Source organism: Sesamum indicum, linkage group LG6, assembly GCF_000512975.1.
Source record: "Sesamum indicum cultivar Zhongzhi No. 13 linkage group LG6, S_indicum_v1.0, whole genome shotgun sequence".
NCBI lineage: Eukaryota > Viridiplantae > Streptophyta > Magnoliopsida > Lamiales > Pedaliaceae > Sesamum > Sesamum indicum.
In genome coordinates, this window is record NC_026150.1 from 14,328,562 (window position 1) to 14,351,310 (window position 22,749).

The 22,749-nt window shown below is 42.1% G+C and overlaps 3 protein-coding genes across 7 annotated transcripts; 1 reads left to right on the plus strand and 2 right to left on the minus strand.

The window, feature by feature from the left end:
* Nucleotides 1,172-5,445, minus strand: LOC105164499 (probable trehalase). Of its 3 annotated transcripts, none has more exons than XR_002287340.1 (12): nucleotides 4,617-5,445; nucleotides 4,192-4,311; nucleotides 3,874-3,989; nucleotides 3,589-3,689; nucleotides 3,392-3,501; nucleotides 3,205-3,277; nucleotides 2,959-3,126; nucleotides 2,801-2,891; nucleotides 2,247-2,346; nucleotides 1,954-2,167; nucleotides 1,467-1,680; nucleotides 1,172-1,376 (listed from the first exon to the last, which is right to left on the minus strand). XR_002287340.1 is itself a non-coding variant. In XM_020695027.1 (11 exons), exons 1-11 carry the CDS (start codon nucleotides 5,219-5,221, stop codon nucleotides 1,597-1,599), a joined length of 1,782 nt encoding a protein of 593 aa, XP_020550686.1. In that variant the 5' UTR covers nucleotides 5,222-5,445; the 3' UTR covers nucleotides 1,392-1,596. The 3 variants fall into 3 exon arrangements, 1 of the variants encoding a protein (XP_020550686.1); XR_002287339.1 differs by having other exon boundaries at nucleotides 1,172-1,379; XM_020695027.1 differs by lacking the exon at nucleotides 1,172-1,376 and having other exon boundaries at nucleotides 1,392-1,680.
* Nucleotides 9,853-11,912, plus strand: LOC110012092. Its single transcript, XM_020694201.1, has 2 exons — nucleotides 9,853-10,385; nucleotides 10,490-11,912. Exons 1-2 carry the CDS (start codon nucleotides 9,853-9,855, stop codon nucleotides 11,910-11,912), a joined length of 1,956 nt encoding a protein of 651 aa, XP_020549860.1.
* On the minus strand, nucleotides 15,819-20,840 carry LOC110012108. 3 transcript variants are annotated; one of them, XM_020694317.1, is made up of 3 exons: nucleotides 20,632-20,840; nucleotides 16,840-19,857; nucleotides 15,819-16,776 (listed from the first exon to the last, which is right to left on the minus strand). In XM_020694317.1, exons 2-3 carry the CDS (start codon nucleotides 17,257-17,259, stop codon nucleotides 16,714-16,716), a joined length of 483 nt encoding a protein of 160 aa, XP_020549976.1. In that variant the 5' UTR covers nucleotides 17,260-19,857; nucleotides 20,632-20,840; the 3' UTR covers nucleotides 15,819-16,713. The 3 variants fall into 2 exon arrangements, 2 of the variants coding, with proteins under 2 accessions (XP_020549976.1, XP_020549975.1); XM_020694316.1 differs by having other exon boundaries at nucleotides 15,819-19,857.

The following is a 22,749-nucleotide window of genomic DNA, read 5'->3' on the forward strand; positions in this document are numbered from 1 at the left end:
TATGTGCCAGCGAGGTCGCGGACGATCTCGACATCGAACTCGAACTGGACCTCAATGTAGATTCAGAAATGGGATCAGAGACGCTCCTACACCTAGAAGACATGATATTAAAAGCAGGAATCAAAGAAGGGTTAGAAGTACCTGAAGAAAGGAGGAGGGAGCTCGCATGAGGAGATCGAAAGCGAGGTGCGGTTAATGAAGTTCAAATGAGGGACTATATAGGGGGATATCTGAGGCAACGCGCCTTTTCACATGCCACGAGATGATGATACGTCAACAATTCTGACGGCGGTGATTCAACTGCCTGACAAGCGCCTGTTTCACTTCTCTTAGTGTCATTAATGACACTAAAAGAAGTGGGGGGAATAATGATGAAGGAAATTACTAAATTACTAAAATACTCCTATCTTTTAATGCATTTTTATATGTATGACAGGACCCGTGCATCTGAACACGCCCGACCCGACCCGTTTGATCCATGCCCACAGTCAACCCTTGCAATGGCCTTTGGATTAGATGACGTGGCAACATCTCAACGATGTTGCGTGTCGCACAGCCAGACAGTACCGTACAACTATATATATCTTCATTTATGATTATTCCAAACGACACATTTATTACTTTTACCGCTCTTTTTCTTGGTCTCATTCGACCTCTTTTCACCACCCGCGACCTATCATTTCTAACTTAGGCATCGGAGGGCCTTTGCTGGAGGCTAACCGGCTAGTCTTACGTTTGCTTTGTTCCCAAGACTCACTAATAGGAAGCTCAAAGAAGGATCTTGGGACCCGACCTCAGGACCTACATCAGCGACCCGATCCGATTTTGTGTGACCTACATCAGAGGAGAAGGAAGATTGACATGCCTTTTGCTTCGAATCTTCACCATTTTTTCTTCTCTTCTACACCGCCTCTACCAATGTATGTAGATATCCACTACAGTCTCAGAAAAAATCGCGATGAACCTTCCCTGAATTTAAGTGTAGGTGACATTTTCCGACAAAAAATTATCAAAATTGCCCATTTTTTTAATTACAGGACTAAATAGCGAAAAACAAATCGTATAGGACCAAAATTGCCACCCCCTAAATTACAAAACGAATTTTGCAATTGTCCTGATTGAGTCTAATGAGAAGGAAACATGAGCGACCAAATCTGGACAAGTGACACAGTTGAGGAACCAAATGTGATGTTTACCCGAATTTATAAATAGTACAGGTATAGCTTGTTAACAATGAGCAGAGAAGACAGTTTTAGCTCATAATCCCCACAGATCACTCACTGCTACATAAAAGCAGGCTCAACATTTCAAACATTGATATATGCTCTGTGTACAGGTTAACCGCATTGTCTCATCAATACTTTCAAATGTATCTACTGCTGCAATTTCAATGGAAAGAACACATAAGTGAATTAAACCAATTTATTGTATAAGAAAAGAAGTCTCACATGGATCAACAATTTTACCTATTTACTGTATCCCCTGAATCTAACCTCTTCTTGTGGAATAATTTCACTACATTTTAGTGAATATTATTTCGGCTTTCTTAATACACTTTACCGGTCTAGAACCTCAACACTTTGCTTTTCTTGGTTATTAACAGTCAAGTTTCAGGTCTTCTGGCCATCCGAATTCCTCCAAGAATGCTAAGACGACTCCGTTCGACCAGCCAAATCCCGTCTGCACCGGAACATAGACAAATATGGCTGAATGTAAGTTGGAAGAGTGTTATAAATTTCCTTTTCAATACAAGAAATTGATTCAGTGCCTGTTATAGCATAATTGAGTTTATAAGCTCTTAATATTTTTTGGAGGGGAAAATGCAAGAAAGCCCCTTGTGATATTGCAAATGAGTAAATTACAATAAACCCTTTTATTTTTTGATCTTACAATCTTCTTTTTTTTTCTTAAAGAACAATATCACACTTTATAACGAAATGCAACATCACTTACTTGGGGTATATATTCCCCGCCCCCTCCAAAGCCTCCACATTTTTCCACGTCGTACTTTTCATGCATCGCTCCAGTTTTCTTATAAGCCACATAGTTTGTCCTGGTCCACTTAACAACAATATCTTTGGCAACACATCTTGCGTGTTTTGACCCTGACCTTACAAGGCCTTCGGCGATCATGTGCTGGAGAGGAGCCCAACCATTAGGAAAATCCCTGAAAACAATGTGTAGGAGTAAAATTTTTAAGCATACAGAAAGAAAATCAAGTCGAGAACAGTGCAAAACCGACTTACCATTGTTGTCCCGAGTCTGTCAAAGAAGTCGCAATCCCAAACGAGCGAACCAAACCAGAATTTTGTAGACTTAGGACGACATCATCCACCATCTTGACATCTTCATGCATGCAAAACAGGAAAAGATTCCGTTACACTTCTTCGGCAAAGATGAGATGTATAATTAGACAAATGAAGTTCTTGGATGACCCGTATGCGAGTTAATGTATGTAGTGTAAAAACTTGTAAATGATATGAGACAACAAAAATATGAGATCCAAAGCCTCAATCAATTGTCACTTTGATGGACGAATTTGGACTTGAGCCAAGTATTCGGAAAAAAAGAAGAATTTTAAATGACAACACAATTAATGGATTCAAAATCATATGAGTGTAGAAAGATTTATGAAAACCTTTGTCACATAAAATTATCCAAACATGTACAATGAATTCATTGTAATGAATCTGGAAAGATCAAAAATTCCAAATCGTCAATCCAAACACTAACATAAAAGCTTCTGCATGCACAGAAGTAGCATTTGGAAACCAGACATAAGAGATTGAACAAAAATAACCTGAATTAAACAGTTCAATCCACAAGGGAATGAAGTTTGACGCAAATAATTTCTGATTCTGGCCTGAACGTCTCCATGTATACACCTCCTCCTGAACCCCAAATGAAGATCAGGAACAGAAAGACTAATTACTATCAAGCTAAGCACTGATAAATCACCTTCGATGGGTTGGAGTCACTCAACCAGTAATCGAGCCACTGTTGCATCTCCGCACAAAACAGAGTAGAGTTTATGGCCTTTTTTCTAGCCTGAGAAGCTTCACTAAAGCGTCCAGCCGTTACAGCATCTCCGACAACATGTGCCAGAAAGGATATATCGAGCTCCATCTAAACCACAAATGTAATATTACACATGAAACACGACAAGTCATGCAATCCATTTTATCGGGAATTTCTTGATCCTACCTTCAAAATGAATACATTCAAATCCACAGGTATAATTGATGTTGTAGTTAATGTTGCTAGATCAGACTCATTCCTGCAAATTATTATAATCAATAAAAAAGCTCAATATCCAATATGCAAAAAAGTATGGCAAGAATGTTAACATAATTGAGAACTGTTGAAAAGAGCTGATGAGGAGATATACTACCTCATCCATCGGGTACTGAAATCCCACCCAGATTCAGCAGCGGACGCTAGTTCACGATATAGTTGTGTTTTATCACAGTTATTTGAGAGTTTCGAAGCTGTTTCCCTGTCCTGCAAAGTGAATATCTGTTCAAGCAAATGGGAAATGTAATTTATCATCATGCTCCAGACAACAAACTTTCTGAAATAAGATCGTACGGTAGTTGATGACTCGGGCCTTGGTTGATTCCACAATGCGTAATATCGACTTAGACTGTGATTCGTACCATCAGCATCCATGATATTCACCTGATGCATCCCTTCAAGAATGAAAGTATAGCACAAAATGAGTGAACAGATCTTTGTTTCACAGAGACACACACATAGACATACTTCGTTTCAAGAAAGCACCCCAAACATGTGCCAGCATGATGACTAAAAGGAATAAAAACAGAGGACAACTGTATACAGCAGATCAAGCGACGAAATATTCTTTACTTCTACCTGAATTCCAAAACTCGTGCTCCTTCACCAATGCAGGAAGTGATCTTATAACCAAGGTTTCGTCATGTGTGCGATTGTATATATCTATAACCATTGAGCTCAGCAAAGGAGGTTGGCTGCAATTTTCACAAGAACTTTAAACAAGATATAGAATTAAAGAAAGTTTCGGTTGATAGGATTTACGATTTTGATCATATGAGTGAAGCGTTTTATGCACTTAGAAAGGGTCAGATGAACTAACATATGAAAAAAAAAAAAAAAAGAGGTAGGCTGAGAAATAAGATGATCGTTGCTCGGATTTTGAAAACAACAATTTACCTTCGATTCGTGTAGTATGCCCTTGCACCATTGAGAACATGACCGAATTCATCTATGAGGGAAATGAGATTATACACAATCCCTTTTGCCGTCTCGTACATTTTACTTGCTAACAACCCCCTGCACCACAATATATCTTCTTATGATGCACTCAACCAAAAGAAACAGACTACAGAAGATCCATGCATTCAACCGATGTAGCACGCATGCCAAACTGCATTATCATACGTCTAAAAGAAAATAAAGTAGAAACTACTAAGATAAGTAGAGTAAACGTTCCACATAGATAAGACCCAAACACAAGACCTCTTGTTAAATAATATAATTCAATTTATACTCTATTCCTTATCACGGATTGATCATCACCAAAACGCAGTAAAATTTGTAAAAGACAAACATTAAAGAAAAAGGAAAAATAAACCAACCTGATCACCCAGTAAGAATCCCAATAGTAAACCTCCCTGAACCTTGACCCGGGAATAATAACAGGGTTCTCCAAAGGGAGCAATGTATAGAAATCGGGCTTCTCAAGGACCTGGCCCGAAACCTTCCTACTCAAATTTTTCCAGAGGCTATGCACCTCCAAGGCCCAAGCCCTCACCTCTGGGCTCTTCACTTTAGGCAAGAAGTCTTCGGGCTCCGCCACAAAGTCAACGGGGTCTACATACACCAAATCCTCCGCCGCACCACCCAAATATTTCTCCAGGAAACCATTCAATTCTTCCACTGAAATCGAACCATTCGCTGTTCTGGTTAGTTTGTCAAAGGCTGCGACTGTTGTTGAGAGGTTTTGCTTCAGTGACATATCGACGTACAGTTTTGGATCAAAGCCCTTGTGCCCATAAGTCTTCAGAGCTGCTTCTTGAACCCCTTCGAGAAACGTGATCAGAGGAGTCGTGGGAATCACAGGGCCCGAGTCCTTCGGGGTGCAAGCACCTGCTGTGACCATAGTATTGCTCATGATCAGCGTAAATGAGAAGATGAACAGAGTGGTGGTGATGATCGGATTCAGTGATACTACTCTGTCCATCTACGAATGAGGGCTGCCGAAGATTTGGCCGATGACATCTATATATACACCTAAATATATATATATACATACAATTCTGCGTATGTGCATGTGGGGCAGTTGGCGGTGGGACAGGGAGAATCGTTTGCAGAGGTGAATGAAATGGCGCAAGAAGACGGGCCGGCTGTTTAGATAACGCAGTTTACGTTTTAGCGAACTGATGCGTCGATGTCCACTATGTTTAACGGTTTTAGCGAATTCTTATTTTTGTAATTATCTTGTTTGAGAAATATATAATTAAGCAACAATGTCTAGGACTAAAAGGAAATGGAAACTCAAAGGGGAGGGAAAGGAAAAACCAACCTGATCACCCAATAAATTTTAAATTGTTTGGATAATTGAAAGGTGATTAAATTTTAAATATTTTTTTATATGAAAAAAATAGATTAAAATAATTAATTTTGCAAAAATTTCAAAATTGGTCGCTTCAATTGGCCGAATCGAGACTGGCCAATGGATATAGATTGGGCTACAAGAAAATGGAGAGGGCAACACATTATTAATCTGGCTTATCATGCGCTACTGGCTTCATGTGTGTAATATTTGAAAAGAATGGAACTTAAGACGTTTTGAATAGTTTGAGCGAGAACCGACTCCACTTGCTGGACTCAGAACCGACTGCACTTGCTGGACTCATTGTGGAAGAGGTTAGACAGAGGATTCTTAGTGCTTTTTTAGCTCGCTCTGTTAGTTCTTGTGCGTTATATAAACTTTGGCGTATCCCTTGGCCTGTCGAGGGAGACGCCACTCATTGAGCACTGTTATACTATACGATTGTACAATTTATTTAATGAAAATTATATTTACCTAAAAAAAAATAATCGATTTTTATATTCTATTGAATAACCCTTTTTTTTATTGAATTAAAAATAAACAAGTTAATATTATAACTAAAATAAATTTTAGTACGTAAAAAGATGTGAAATCTTATAATAAAAATATTTTTCAAATAATAACAAAAATAATTTTTTATCAATAATAATAGAAGGAAAAAATTTCGTCCCTCGTTCAACTTTAGTTTACTAACTACGATAATTATCACATGTTGTACAATCTATATCTGGAAATTGCTTCAATTAGATCCAATTTAGGATTTTGGTGTCAATTTTTCAATCAATTGAAAGAAAATTAATGATGTTGTCAATTAATTGCTTATTTACCCGGCAAAATAAAGCCATGTCATGTCTGACGTAGTTAATAAGTACACTGGGCGTACTCCATGACTTAATTCTATTTAAATACATACATAATAATAAAATAAAATTATTTTATAATTAATATAAAATTAAAAAAAAATCCCTACACCTACCACCCCCTTGTCCCGATCCATCTACGCCATTGCCCAACTCACAACTGGGTGACTCCAGTTGGGCGCCAATGTGGGTGTCGACGGCGGTCGCCCAATGGTGTTACGGGGCGATGGTGCGGGGGGTGGGGAATGGCACGGGGGGCGGCGTCAGTCCCTTCTATGGTGGGCGAGGGCAGGGGTTGGGGTGGGAGTGGGGGCAAGTGATAGTAGGGGTTTGGGGGGAGGGGCGGTTATTTTTTTCAATTAAAATATATATTATATAAAATAATATTTTTTTCCATAATCTATTATTATTTTAAAATAATATTTTAGTTTTATCATTTTATTTACTATATGATACAAATAAGACTTGGTTTTCTATAATCTATAAGTATTTATAATTATCTAATAATCTATGTATTTTTTTCTAAATAATCTATAATTATTATAAAGTAACAATTAATTTTATAATCTATAATTATATTTTTAAGCTATAAGTATTTATAAAATGATTATCTATAATTATCAATAATTTTATGTGCTTATATAAATTTTTTGTGTCGATAATATATTTTTTTTAAGCTGGTATATCGAGTATTATGTTTTATTCTAATTTATAATACATTTTGAAATGTGTAAGATTATTTATTATATACATGCATACACGACTTGTGATGGAAGCTAATATAAAATATAAATTCAAATGATGTTTTTATGCAATTTGACCTTTTCTTTTATGTAAGTGCTTATGTGGGAAAGAAAAAATAAAATAATATTCACTTCAAGTGCCAAGCCATTCTTTAATGCCACATGAAAAAAATTAAACCATGGACAAAATTAATGGACTAAAACATATAATTACTCAAGAAAAAAAAATCCAACTCATCTACCACGTCAGACTTTAGTATCAGATGGCATAACAAATCCCCAAATTTATATGTGTCGTGCACATGCTAATTTCCAGCAAAATTGAAAAGATCAGCCACTGGAGTACCTAATTGAAGCATTTTTCCAATATAGTACATAAAATGTGGTAATTATCATAGTTAGTGGACTAAAATTGAATGAGAGCCAAGTTAATGGACTAAAAGCAATTCCCATAAAAATATTCATCAAAATAAGTATTGTTCCTTCATTCTACACTATTAAATTTAAATAAAATAATGTCCTCTAATAAAAAAATTAAATTCAAACATCAGCACTTTTATGGGGATTTAGTTATAACTTTTTAAAAATTATGTACTAGTATTATCAGTATGAATGAAAAAATATTGGATGAAAATTATATATATGGAAAAGACTTGTCATCAAATACTTCACGACTTGGGGGCAAATACCAAAAACTTTGACAAGTAGAACTAGCCAAGGTCGATCAAGAATTCAAAAATGGCTTTTGCTCAAGAAATGCGTGAAGAAGGTATTGTATGAATCCAAGGCCGACCAGATCGAAGATGAGCATATTGTCTGAATCCATGGGAAGCCAGTGTCACGCCGAAAGCAAATACTCACGACTTCTGGGCATGGAGGGCTTACAAGCATCATTGCCTAACAACTTCTTAGAGAAGCAAACTTGTCGTTGAACTCCCTGCGTACAAGCAGCCGCGAATATCCAACAAAGAGATAGAAGATTCTCTTGGTGGAAAGGCACCGTAGCTCAAGGGAAGCTGGAAGGGGCTCTTGTCGTGGACACACAAGAAAGAAACGCACAAGTGACTATAAAAAGCTTGGCTTCGCAAAGGAAGCTTGCATATGCTTAGCGCTTCGCCTATGGTTGAGGTTCTTGTTGTTGACGTATGTGGAAAGAAATAAGTGGCCGTGGCATGCATCTTGGCATCGTAAAGAATGCTTGCACGATGACCTTGCGCTTCGTCTATGGATGAGGCTCTTATTGCTCATTAAAGTGGAAAGAAATGCGTGAATGATTGCAAAAGTCTTGGCTTTCTCGAAGGAAGCCTGCATGATGGTCTAGCGCGTCTTCTATGGAGGGAGTTCTTGTTGCTGACTCACACAGAAAGAGATGAGTGAACGGCTGCGAAACTCTTGGAGGATGCTTGCACAACGGCGAGACACCTTCTCTGTGGAAAGAGATCTTGAAAGGATGGTGAAATCTTGCATGTGCCTCATCAATGATGAGGTGGCGATTCGAAAGTACAAACTCAATAACGGTTTTGATTCCATGAAGAAAAGAGTTGCCCGCCAAGGCCTTAGATTGGGACGAAGCGTTGAAGCGGGATCAAGTACTTCTCTCATCGTCTGTTTGAAACACCCAAGGATGGGCACAACTTCTGCGAAGATTAAACCTAGGACAGTGGAACGATGTCGATTGGCCATGGACGTGCAAGGTGTGCTTTTGATCTCGAGGTTGTCCTTGTCACTTCAATGACACGGGTGGGAATGTCTCATTGTGATCCTTTACAGTCCACCTCTATTAAACATGCAAATTACACGCACACGAAGGAAAAAGTTAGAAGCCAAATTCATGAAAACATACATATGTTCACGTGTGTGCTGGAAATATTGATGAGAGTCGAGGCTTATTCTCATTTGCTAAAAGGACAACAGATGGTAGCCTCGGTTTCTTCAGAAAAGAAGTTTGGTTGCTCGCTTATAAAAGAAAATAAAAAATTACTGTGTAGCAACATATTAACTCGTTGCGTTGAGCTTGCAAGAGGGTGCTAAGTAAAGACCTCCTTTCTATATATTGATGTCTGATAGTGGGTGATTTAAGGTCATAAGTTTCCATCATTTAAAAACTTGGAAATAAGGAATCAGGATTGGGAATAATTTTGATGGGTATATATATATCACCCCGGCGAAAAGACTGAAACGCTCTTCATTAAGGGCATTATAGTCATTTCCGCGACCAGGATCCGCATGTTTTGTAGCGGGCGGGTCACAGAGGACCCGACCCGAGTCGCATAGACTGATGGAAGACCCGGACAATGACGATCGTTCGATCAGAATGTGAACCAGCAAGATAAGGCCACGTGGCCCAATACTTGACGTACAACTGTGTTCTATAAATAGACCCCGATACGCCATAATTGAGGTAACTTTAATGCATTAATTGAGATCGAACTTTGAGACCGCATTCATTTCACTCGATCAACCTAATTTGAGCGTCGGAGGGTCATTGTCGGGGACGTGCCCGACGAGCTCACGGTTCGTGTTTTATTCTCAGGGGATCCAAAATCTGTTTCGGAAGAGTTAGTCGACCCGCAGTGAGATCGTCTCAGGAGATCGAATAATTCGACCCGGATCAGTTGGTGCCGTCTGTGGGAACATCTGAGAATTCTTTATCATTATGGAAGGTTCATCGAGGAGAAATGCTGCGGAAGAGGAGACGCCCAGGAAGGGAACAGGTGCCACCATACAAATCACTCCTGACGAGTTGCAAAGAATGATAGAGGGGGCAAGCCGAAAAGCAATTGTGGAATACGAAAGGAGAACAGCAACCCCCCTGGTCAAGGAAACGGCTAGAAGGCAGTTATTCGAAAATGTGGAACCATTAAGAGAATCAAGGGTGCAAGGTGAACAAGAACATCGCAGCAAGCGACCAGCGTCGTCCGATGCAGGTTCTAGCAGCCACGGACGCGCGAAGAGAAGGGAGCCCGTGATATCCCGGGCCGAAGTAGAAAGTGTGGGTAAACAGATACACAGCTTAAATAAGCAGATCGACGAGTTGAAGAAGCGAGGGGAGATCGTCTCGCAGAACAAAAATTCCCCTTTCTGTAACGACATCCTCATTCAAACAGTCGAGCCGGGGTTCAGGGTACCCGATCTAAGGAGATATGATGGGATGAGAGACCCCCAGGAGCATGTGGCTGCCTTCAAATGGTAATGAATCTTTACGGACAATCAGCCCCGATAATGGCAAAACTGTTTGCGACCACACTCAGGGGGAAAGCTTAAGAGTGGTTCACAAACCTGCCTCGAGGAAGCATCGAATCCTACGAGCAGCTCGTGCAAAAATTCAACTTCCATTTTGCGAGCAAGAAGAAGCAGAAGAGATCCGCCACACATCTATTTAACATCCGGCAGAGAGAGGATGAAACTTTGAAAAATTTCATAGGCCGGTTCAACAACGAAACCCTGGAGGTGCAAGAGTTAAGGATTGACATGCTCGTGAGCATCCTCATTCACGGGCTCAGGAAGAGCTCTTTCGCATCCGCCCTCGCACGAGACCCGCCTGTCGATGTCGAACAATTGATGGCATTAGCACAGAAATATATCGACGAAGAGGAGATGAACGCGATGAAAGACTCAGAACGAAGGGAGCGGGAGTACATCCCTAGGCGACCTCAAGAGGGTAGGGGAGGAGGAAATGACAAGCCTAAAACAGAGAAACGGAAGGAACCAAAGTACATTCCGAAGTACCACAATTACACTCCTTTAGCCATGTCTCGAGAGAAGGCCTTAATGATGGTAGAGAATGCCGATGTGCTGAAGTGGCCAAGACACACGAGGTACACCCCCTCTAAGAAAACTTCTAACAAATACTGCCGTTTCCACCGGGAGGGGGGACACAATACAGAGGAATGCTATCAGCTGAAGGATGAGATCGAAAGGCTCGTTAGGCAGGGGCATTTTCGAGATCGCGTCAAATCGAGAAGCCGTGATCGGGACAGAAACCCAAGCCCATCAAAAACCGACAGGGCCCCGATGGGCGGGAACAACGCTCCCACCAAGGGCGTTATATACACGATCGCGGGAGGACCGACCGCGGGAGATTCGAGCCGAACACGAAAGAGATGTGGTCGAGCGGCCGGCTCGGTTCGAGAAAAGGAATTCGTGTTAAAGGTGGAGGACGAAGAGGCTATCTCATTCAACAGTTCGGACAGATTGGAGGAGGGTGGAGAACAGAACGACCCGATGGTCGTCAAGCTAGATATTGCGAACTTCACCGTTCACAAAGTGTTGATTGATAGTGGGAGCTCAGCGGACATCATCTTCAAAAATGTGGTGGATCGGATGGGGCTGCAGAACGCGAGGCTCGAACCCGTGAAGACCCCGTTAGTCAGCTTCGGGGGAAGTGAAGTGGCCTCACTGGGGACGATTGAGCTGCCAGTGTCCATGGGAGAGGAGCCAAAAAGAAAAACCCTGATGGTCAAGTTCTTGGTGGTGGATACTCCATTCACGTACAACGTCATATTAGGTCGGCCGGGACTGAACTCATTCCGAGCGGTCATCTCCACGTACCACATGAAGATGAAGTTCCCTACCGAATATGGGATCGGGGAAATATCGTGCGACCAGAAGGAGGCTCGAAAATGCTATAACCTGTCTATAAAGGGGGAGCCGAGGTCGAAAAAGCAGAAGGTCAGGGAGGACGCAGAGCCCGACCGTATGAGGCAGAGCACATGAAGCCCAGTGGCGAATACAAAAAGGTGCAACTGGTCCCAAATGAGCCTGACAAAACCACCCGGATAGGGGCGAACATGGACGGGGAGTTGGCTATGATAGAATTTTTAAAGAAGAATGTTGATGTATTCGCATGGAGTCCCTCGGACTTCACGGGGATCGATCCCGGAGTTATCGTTCACCGCCTTAACGTCGACCCGAAAGTTCGACCAGTACAGCAGAAGAAGAGATCATTCGGAAGCGACAAGAACGCAATAATCAGACAAGAGGTCAAAAAACTGTTAAGAGCCGGATACATATCCGAGATCCAATACACCAATTGGCTCTCAAACGTCGTGTTAGTTCCCAAATCCTCGGGAAAATGGCGTATGTGCGTTGACTTCACGGACTTGAACAAAGCTTGCCCGAAGGATCCGTATCCCTTGCCAAGAATCGACTTGATGGTCGACTCCACAGCCGGGTTCGAGAGGTTCTCGATGATGGACGCCTACCAAGGGTACCACCAAATCCACATGGCGAAAGAAGACCGAGACAAGACCTCGTTTGTCACAGAGAAAGGGATCTATTGCTATAGCATGATGCCATTCGGGTTGAAGAACGCAGGCGCCACATACCAGCGGCTAGTAAATCAAATGTTCGGAGATCTCTTGGGGAAGACCATGGAAGTATACGTGGATGATATGTTAGTGAAGAGCAGGAGGTCGCAGGATCACTTGGAAGATCTCTCTCAAGCGTTCAACATAATGAGGTCGCACGGGATGAAGCTCAATCCGGACAAATGTACCTTTGGTGTGACCGGGGGAAAGTTTCTGGGGTATATGATCAGTGAACGAGGAATAGAGGCGAACCCAGAAAAGATCCAAGCCATTATGGGCCTGAGATCGCCGAATTCGATCAAAGAGATGCAGAAGCTTACGGGAAAGATCGCATCTTTAAGTAGGTTTATATCGCGATCGGCAGACAGAAGCTTACCATTTTTCAAAGCCTTAAGGAAGCCCAAGAGTTTCGCGTGGACTCCAGAATACGAGCAGGCTTTGCAGGAACTAAAGGAGTATCTCACTAAGCCTCCATTGCTCGCGAATCCTAAAGAAGGGGAAACATTATTTTTGTATCTTGGGGTGTCCGAGAACGCGGTCAGCTCCGTATTGGTGAGAGAGGAAGCTAATAATCAGAATCCATTCTATTATGTCAGTAAAATGCTCCAGGGGGTAGAATCGCGATATTCAGAGATGGAAAAACTCGCCCTTGCATTAGTAGTGACTGCCCGATAACTACGACCATATTTTCAGTCGCACAAAGTGGTGGTGTTGACGAACCACCCCCTTAAGCATGTGATGTCGCGACCGAAACCTCCGAAAGATTGATCAAGTGGGCGATCGAATTGGGGCAACATGATATTGAGTACCAACCCAGGACAGCCCAGAAGGCGCAGGTGCTCTCAGATTTCATCACAGAGCTGTCCGGCGACCCGAAGGAACCCGAAGCTGCCGATCACCCCTATTCGAAATGGATGTTGCATGTTGATGGATCTTCTAACGTGAATAATGGAGGAGCAGGCATACTGATCCAAGGACCAGAGGGAGTCGAGACAGAAGTTGCAGCTCGCCTATCATTCCCGATGACAAATAATGAGGCGGAATATGAGGCATTGGTATTGGGATTAGAGCTCGCATATGAGGCAGGTGCTCGAGATCTAGAAGTTTTTACCGACTCACAGTTGATTGCTATGCAGATCGAAGGAGCATACGAGACAAGAGAGAGAACAATGACCCAGTATAAAGAGATCGTACATCGATTGATGGGGAAGTTCAGTAGATGCTCCATTTCGCAAGTCCCCCGAATAGAGAACGACAAAGCGGACGCTCTGTCAAAATTTGGAGCTGCGATGGATGGAATTCGGGATCGCAAAATCACAGCCTTAGCACGCGAGCAGTCGGCCCTTGCGAGTAGAACAGAAGTCCAGGTCGTCTCAGAGGCAGGGTCATGGATGAACGAAATCGTAAGGTATCTCGACGATGGTACCCTGCCTAGCGATCCGGTGGCGGCGAAGAGAGTCAAATTTCGAGCCGCTCGATTCACGTTGTTGGAGGGTCAGCTCTACAAACGGACAGTGGGCGGCCCTCTCCTGAAATGCTTGGATGAAGAGAGAGCCTTGTACGTGATGCGCGAAATACACGAAGGAAGCTGCGGCAATCATTCAGGGGTGAGATCGCTAGCTCAGAAAGTGATGCGACAGGGGTATTTCTGGCCCACCCTAGTCGAAGATTCCAAGAACTTGGTGAGAAAATGTGAAAGCTGCCAGAAGTATGCTTCCTTGATACATCAGCCCACGACCCCGATGGAACCGATCAAGATAGCATGCCCGTTCGATCAGTGGGGAATTGACATCGTAGGACCTTTTCCACCCGCGCAAGCTCAGAAGAAATTCATCATTGTGGCGGTCGAATATTTCTCCAAATGGGTCGAAGCGGAAGCAGTAGCCAAAATATCTAAGAAGAAAGTCATCAACTTTATTTGGAAGAACATCATATGCAGATTTGGTATACCCCGGATACTGATATCTGATAATGGCACGCAGTTCCAGGGCAGGAAGATCACGGAATGGTGCAAGGAGCTAAAGATCGCACAGCACTTCACGGCAGTTGCGAACCCTCAGGCGAACGGACAGACCGAGGTGACGAACCGGACGATCTTGCAACACTTGAAGACGCGCCTTGAGAGCAAGGGATCATGGGTTGACGAGCTGCCTGGGGTCTTGTGGGCTTATCGCACAACTCCACGAACCGCTACAGGCGAGACCCACTTCTGCCTGGTATATGGGACCGAGGCCATCATCCCCACAGAAATCGGGGAGGAATCGCAGAGAGTCATGCAATACGAACCCAAGACGAACCAGAAAGAGCGAAGTTTCGACCTCACCGTCATTGAAGAAAAGAGGGAGGCCGCATATGCTAGAATTTTACACCACAAGGATTTGATGATGAAGAGCCACAATCGCAGAATTCGACCACGTCAGTTGCAGGTAGGAGATCTTGTGCTGAAGAAGGTAGAAGTCTCCAAGCACGTGGGAAAGTTGGAACCGCCCTAGGAGGGTCCGTACAAAGTAATCGAGATTAGAAAGAAGGGTACATACAGGCTGCAAGACTTGCAGGGTCGAGACTTACCACGCCCTTGGAACATACAGAACCTGAAGAAGTTTTATGCATGAAGCCCAGCGGATCGAACAAGGAGCCTGTGAAAGACCATCAACCAGCGGATCGAATATGGAGCCTGTGAAAGGCCATCAACCAGCGGATCGAATATGGAGCCTGCGAAAGGCCATCAACCAGCGAATCGAACAAAGAGCCTGTGAAAGGCCATCAACCAGCGGATCGAACAAGGAGCCTGTGAAAGGCCGTCAACGAACAGATCGAACAACGAAGGACCCGTCAGCGGTAAAATCATACGCGGAGACTTCTAGCAGATTACCAATTATATATTTTAAGGTCAGGAAGATTGTGTCCAAGTTGAACATTGTTATTATTAGACATTTGTACCCACTGAAATTTACCCAACGGGATTTATCAAATTTTATTTGTTTCGTGCTTATATTCATGCGTACAACTTCCAACGTCTTTACTATCATTCGTCACTTAAATCGTCCAAGTACAAAACGCGAACTGAAAAAGACGCACTCAAGCAAAACGCGAACTGAAAAAGACGCGTCCAAAATGCGATCTGAAAAAGACGCACTCAAGCAAAACGCGAACTGAAAAAGACGCGTCCAAAATGCAATCTGAAAAAGACGCACCCAAGCAAAACGCGAACTGAAAAAGACGCGTCCAAAATGCGATCTGAAAAAGACGCACCCAAGCAAAACGCGAACTGAAAAAGACGCGTCCAATATGCGAATTGAAAAAGACACACTCAAGCAAAACGCGAACTGAAAAAGACGCGTCCAATATGCGAACTGAAAAAGACGCATTAAAGTCACACGCGAATTGAAAGAACGATTGAAAAGAGGCAAGCTTCATGCGATCAGTAGGACATGCAATGGGCAAATAAAGAAGCAAAATATGCGAGCTGCCAAAAGTTGAGGAAAATCTTTCCATTAACAAAATGTCATATATAGGGGTCGTAAAAAATCCTCACCCCGACGTCCTGTCTACAAAAAATGATGTTTCTAAAAATCTCTAGGATTTACATTTTGATCAGTCAGCTCAAATCCTATTAAAAAAATAGAAGATCGGGATTGATCAGGCATCAGCTTCCGCCTCTAGCTCGTCCCTCAGGACCATAAACTCGTCATCTTTCAGCTCAGGATCCGGGGGAAGGGGTTGGAGGTCGCCATCGAGCGAGATGTCCAATTTGCTGCGGTCAAAAGACTCGGTAAATCCGCCAAGCTTTTCGACCTGAGACAAGCAGGTCTCATAGCCTTTGGCGAACGAGTCCGCAGATTTGATCTCGAGAGCGGTCGTGAAAGTATCGGTCTTCAGAAAGTCACGAACCGCGGACATCCTAGAGCCGGCCAAAATGCGTTGATGTTCTTCGATTGGAATGCGGCCGGCTTGGCCCTCTTCCACCCCACGTTTACGGCCCTCCTCGAGGCCAGCCTCACGCCCGGCCTCGAATGCCTCTTTTTTGGCCTCCGTAGAGCTACTTCATGCTCAGAACGGAGGATCTCCTTATCCTTTTTGGAGGCATCGAGCTCGGCTCGCAGCTTTTGGACCTCGTCGCCCAAGGCTAGCAGATTATCCTCCTGTTTGCGTTCTGTCTCGTCTCGCTCTGCTAGCTGAACCCTGAGATCCTGCACCTTCTGATCAGTTTAGATATAACTCCTTCGGTAGTGGGTGCATTTGAGGCTCAGGCTTCGGAGGAAGGTCATGGTCTGCAAAATCAAATGCAGTGAATAATAGAACAGAAGGGAGATCGACGCCAACCGATAGAATACCTGGACCATGGAGTGAGCTGCGAACTCCTCCAGCCGAATGGGGCTATTCGTCACAAGCGCCCCTTGATCGCGAACGGAGACGAATGAGATGTAGACAGCAATAGTATCGCCTCCTGCTTCGCCATACAGCGACGAGCTCGACATGTCCTGCCATTCGGGAGGTGGCACATTGCCTCGAAGAGCTGCCCGGCTATCCTCCCAACATGTGGCCAACTGTGCCACCCTCAAAAATTTGTCCCGATCTTCCTCTACACTAGTCTTGTCCGCAGCTTCCTTAGCCATCCTGCTTAGCACGCTCGGGCTATGCGATTTGGAAGGAGGAGGGTGAGAGGCCTCCGCGAGCTCCTTCCCCTTGCCCTTATCGCTGGGCCCTAACTTGGACTTGGGCCCATGACCCTTCTTCGGAGAGGATCGCTTCATTTTCTTAGGTCGCTCCTCGGGTGGAGGACCTTGGCTTCCTTAATTGGCCCCATGGTCACCACTGGCCTCGTCTAGACCCAGTTCTAACTCCGAAGAGTTGTAGCCAAGATGACCACCAGGGGCGGAAGGCGTATCCTCACTATCAACTGCAATGGGCTGACGTCCGTCGGGAGTTGCGACCGCGAGCGCCTTTGAGGGAACCGGGGGAGGTAGGTTCGAAGGTAAATCTGGAGCACCAGCAACCGCCTTGCCCTTCCCCTTCGGATCTCACCACCCTTCTTCGTTTTATTCTGGGACGCGATCCTCCGCATAGCAGTACGCGTGCTCATGATTATACTATCTGCAAGAAGGGAAGAGTTAGCATATGCGAGCACTACAGCGATGAAAGCAAGCGATACCAAAAGAAGAAAATTACCTAAGGACTCTTCGATGTGAAGGGACGCTGGAGAGAGCCCAGATAATTGCAAAATCTTCTCAGTGAGAAGCTTCTTGGGATCATACTTATAAGACGTTAAACTCCTTATTTGGTCACCCTCCAGCCCCCCTCCACTGATTTTCGGAATGGGTTTATACTTGGTCCACTCGTTCTTAATGGGCCAAACACCACTAGGAGATCGAATGAAAATATAGCGATCTAGCCAGACTCCTACATTCGATTTCAGGGCGCTCAGATACCTGCACTCGGGCTTGGCCGAAAGATAAAAGAAACCTCTACTCCCAGACCGCTTGGAAGTGGTGAAAGAATACAAACTCCAAAAATTGTCAAAACTGGGGTCTAAACCTACGAATTGCATTATTACGACGAAAAGGACGATATGGGTAATAGAATTTGGGGAGATTTGCATAGGGCATAACCCCAGCTTATTCAAAATCGCGGCCACAGGAGGAGCCAGAGGAAATCGCAGCCCGGCATCGAGGTGCTTGATAGAAAAAGCACTAAACCCCTCGGGAGGTCGATGCATGCGATCGAAGGTAGCAGGGGTGACGACATCAAAATCGGAGGGGATATGGTATTTTTTCCTAATCTTATGGGCAGGCACCCTAACTTTGCTAACCACAGCCTCCCAAAGGTTTTTGGCGAGTCGGTCTTGGAACTTGGCAAGGACCGAGGGCCCAGTTTGTTCATCGTTAAGTTTGGTGACAGAAAACTTCTTTTTCCTCTTGGGAAAAGTAGAATACGACCCATGTGAAGACTTAGACACCGACCTAGACCCAGACCCAGAGGACGAACCAGAACCAGACTCAGAAGAGGACCCCGAAGCAGATTCAGAATGGGACGAAGAAGACTCTGGACCAAATTGCGGCCTAGGGCCAGATCGCAACCTAGAATTCGAGCTAGAGCTGGAAGGCATCGTACCTTAAAAGCAGGATGACTCTAGAAGCCGCAGATCGAATACGAACGTGTGGATGTGAGCCTTGGTCGCTAGAAGTCTTTGCGTGAGGTAGAGCCGAGAGTTCAAATGGTGGGATATTTATAGGAGGTCCATTTTGGAGAAACGCGCCGAAGGTCAACCGACAGGATCTCGCCACGCGTCCGCAGAGACTGCCAATCGACGGATGCGATGGTTCGACTTTCCCAAAGGCAACGAACTTGCACTTTGAAAAAGTGGGGGAGTAATGATGGGTATATATATATCACCCCGGCGAAAAGACTGAAACGCCCTTCATTAAGGGCATTATAGTCATTTCCGCGATCAGGATCCGCGTGTTTTGTAGCGGGCGGGTCGCAGAGGACCCGACCCGGGTCGCATAGACTGATGGAAGACCCGGACAATGACGACCGTTCAATCAGAATGTGAACCAGCAAGATAAGGCCACGTGGCGCAATACTTGACGTACAACTGTGTTCTATAAATAGACCCCGATACGCCATAAATGAGGTAACTTTTATGCATTAATTGAGATCGAACTTTGAGATCGTATTCATTTCACTCGATCAACCTAACTTGAGCGTCGGAGGGTCATTGTTGGGGACGTGCCCGACGAGCTCACGGTTCGTGTTTTATTCTCAGGGGATCCAAAATCTGTTTCGGAAGAGTTAGTCGACCCGCAGTGAGATCGTCTCAGGAGATCGAATAATTCGACCCGGATCAAATTTATAAAAGGATTGGAAAGTTTATTAAAGAATTCTTTACAAGGAAAAGATATTGGCTTGTTATGTGATTGATTTGCATACTTTAGTTGGTTTCTTTTGTGACTCCACATGAGTGCATATCAAATTTGGGTCATATATAATTTTTTTATGGGTCAATTCCAAATAAATATAAAGTTGTCTCTTTTGGATTAGTTAAATTGGGCCGAATATATGTCCAACTATAGTCTGCCAAAAGACTAATCTATATCAAAGCCAACAACATACAAGTCCAAAAAAGTAAGCCCAAGTTGCCTAAACCCTTCTCACGCCTATAAGAAGAGGCCTTCACCTCTCACAATTCAAATACATACAACACATACAGACATACACGCAAGTCACAACAAATCCAAAAGGACTTAAATCTCGGCCACAATGAAACACTGCAACCACGAAGGTTCTACGTTTTCCTCGACATCAAATCATTAAGTCTTGATATCAAATTTCAAGGTGACACATAGTTTGCTCTACAAATCCGAAGAAAACTACACATTAATATCCAAGAACAAGGCTCAAACCCTTGGATCCACATTTAGAGCGAAAAATCAGGGGATTATCTTCAAATCAGAGATTGTATCAACTTTTCTTTTAAATCAAATAAAATTCATTTGTCCATATTTTTCTTGACTTGTAATTATTTTTGCACACGGAATTTTATGTGGACATACACAACAATATCTTTATATCAACAATTAACCTAAAATTTATAGTATATATATACATATATATATATATATCCAACGATTACCGAATAATAAAAAAAGTTATACAAAATAACATAGCATTTCGAAAATTTCAACCAATTCAACAGAAAATTATTTAGCAACAAAAATTCTGAAAGAAATAGCAACAGAAAACTCTGATGCATTTATGAAATTTAAACTAATTACCAAAATTATCCCAAAAATCTATTTCAACAAATTCACAAAATTATCACAAACATATCTATTTCTACTAATTAAAAATATCAGAAAATAAACAAAATAGAAATATTACATAAATATGGTTCTTCATATTTATAATTTCAGAAACAGAAAAAAGAAATATTTTATTTCAGAAAAATTTTAATTTCATAAAATATTTTAGAAAAATTGTAATATTTCAAAAAAATTATTTTCAGAAAAAAATTTAACACAAAAAGCATTTTAAAATACAAAAACATCAGAAAAATAAAGAAATCACAAAACTCGCAGAAAAAATAAAAAAAATATCCACAATAAATGTTTATTGTTAATACTAACCTTTAAAAATGACGGAGAACGGCGGGGAATGGTGGGGAACAACAGGAATGACTAGGATTGGTGGGAGAGGAGAGAGAGAGAGAGAGGAGGTGGAGGCAGCAGCGGAGCAGGCATCGGGGTAGGCGGGAAGGGGGGAGCTGAAACGTGAGAGAGAGAGTGGGGGAGAGTGAGTGCAGAGTGAGCAAAAATCTGATAATTGTCACTTGTATATCAACATTCTTGAACGGTATCAAACAGTCATGTATTATCAAATCATTCCTATGACCGTCCCTATACTAATGAAACGACATCGTTTTACTAGCAAAACCACGACACCGTATAAAGATCTATGTTACAAAACCATTCATATTTGTTAAAAAAATGTTCCTATTAATTCTCCAAATAAGTATTTATTTTTCAAAAAATAAATAAAAATTTAAAAAAATCCGTATCGAACACATTAATGAGCAAAATAACTATAAAATGAATGGATTAAGACCATTGAATACATAAAATATTTTTCATAAGATTGATATTTGTTCACTATATTAAGTATATTTGTATATATTCCAATTCGGTAGTATTACATAGATGTAACTAGCATTTTATATTATTGTATTGCATTGCCTAATTAGACTGTTAAAATTTTGATCAGACCGTTAGATATGATCAAGTAGACAAAAGACTACATTTGATGAAGTTTTGGACGTTTTTATACACGGATATTTGAGATATCGTATCTGGTTCATAGTGCAACCTTCAACTAGGTTTGTGATTCTTTTAAATATGACTATTAGATATATTCAAATAGATAGAATCTTCTACATGTTTAAGTTTGAAATTCATACGGCTAGCGGATGTTGAGATATTATAATCATAACATATACTAGACAATTTTTTAACATATTTTGGAATGGTTATTTTATATATTTGGAATGATTCATGATTAGCAATGGCAACTGAGTAGAGTTAGGAATGGTGTTTTAACACATAACCGCTCCAAGTTGCGATTTTTTCACCTTTTTTTTTTGGAAGGTCCCAAATGAAATTATTGTGGAACTCTTCTTGGAAGGGTCAAATGGAAGTAACCATAACAATGTTTGAAATTCCCTCCTCTTTTTTTTTTATTTTTTATTTTTTTAGGAATGGAACAGATTTTGGAACGGTAAATTTAGAAAAAGAAAAAACTACTTCTAGAGTTGGTATGACTTCCTCTAGTTGAAATGTGACTTCGGTCTACCGAGAATCATCAATTATTCTTCGAGCTTTGCTTTTGTATATAGTCATCCACTTAGCTTTGTCTATCTTCATCCTTGGGTGCTTCGTGTAGTATATTTATACTACTTGTTGCGCATCCTTTTGGTATACTTTATTTAAATTTGCATCAATGAGGTGATAACTAGGGTGTATCTTCTACCTCTCATTAGATTGACCCAACGAACACTTGAACAAAATGATGTGTATGTTCAAATTAAGTGAGTAATCTATCTGAATTATCTCTTCGAGTATCCCATAGAAATCACTGTCTGTGTCTATATATGATGAGCTTTTCCACACACCCCACTATTTATAGTTGACTTGCCTATGTTGTGACGTTTAGTGTAGAAATTGTAACCATTTATGAAAAAACACAGAAATGTTGTCACCTCAGTGATAGGATTCGAGTAATGCAACTTCAACAGCTCGTCCCTGCAGTTCGATTCGGGTTTCTCCTGCAATTCACATAGTAGAGAGAATTGACGAATGACCATTTCATAGTTATAACACAATTGATGAGGTTTGACACTGACACGGCCTTTGAACCAATTCTTGAATTCAGTTGCTACTAATAGATCAATGTTGGGATCCTCCGAATGGTGGTGCTAGTAGAGTTCATTCAAGAACGACTTGTATTTAAAAAATAAGAATACATATAAATATATATGTTCAAACTCTCAATAAGATTTGAAAAACCTATTTCTATTTATACACTTACTCGTAGTATGTCGTGACTACTTCAACGCATTCCATGCATGCTCAGGAAGCATATCACGAAAGGCAATTGGGATCAGCTTTTACAAAAATACATGACAATCATGACTTTTCATGCCGTGCATCCTTAGCTCTTTCATGTCAACGCAATGGCCAGATTAGATAGAT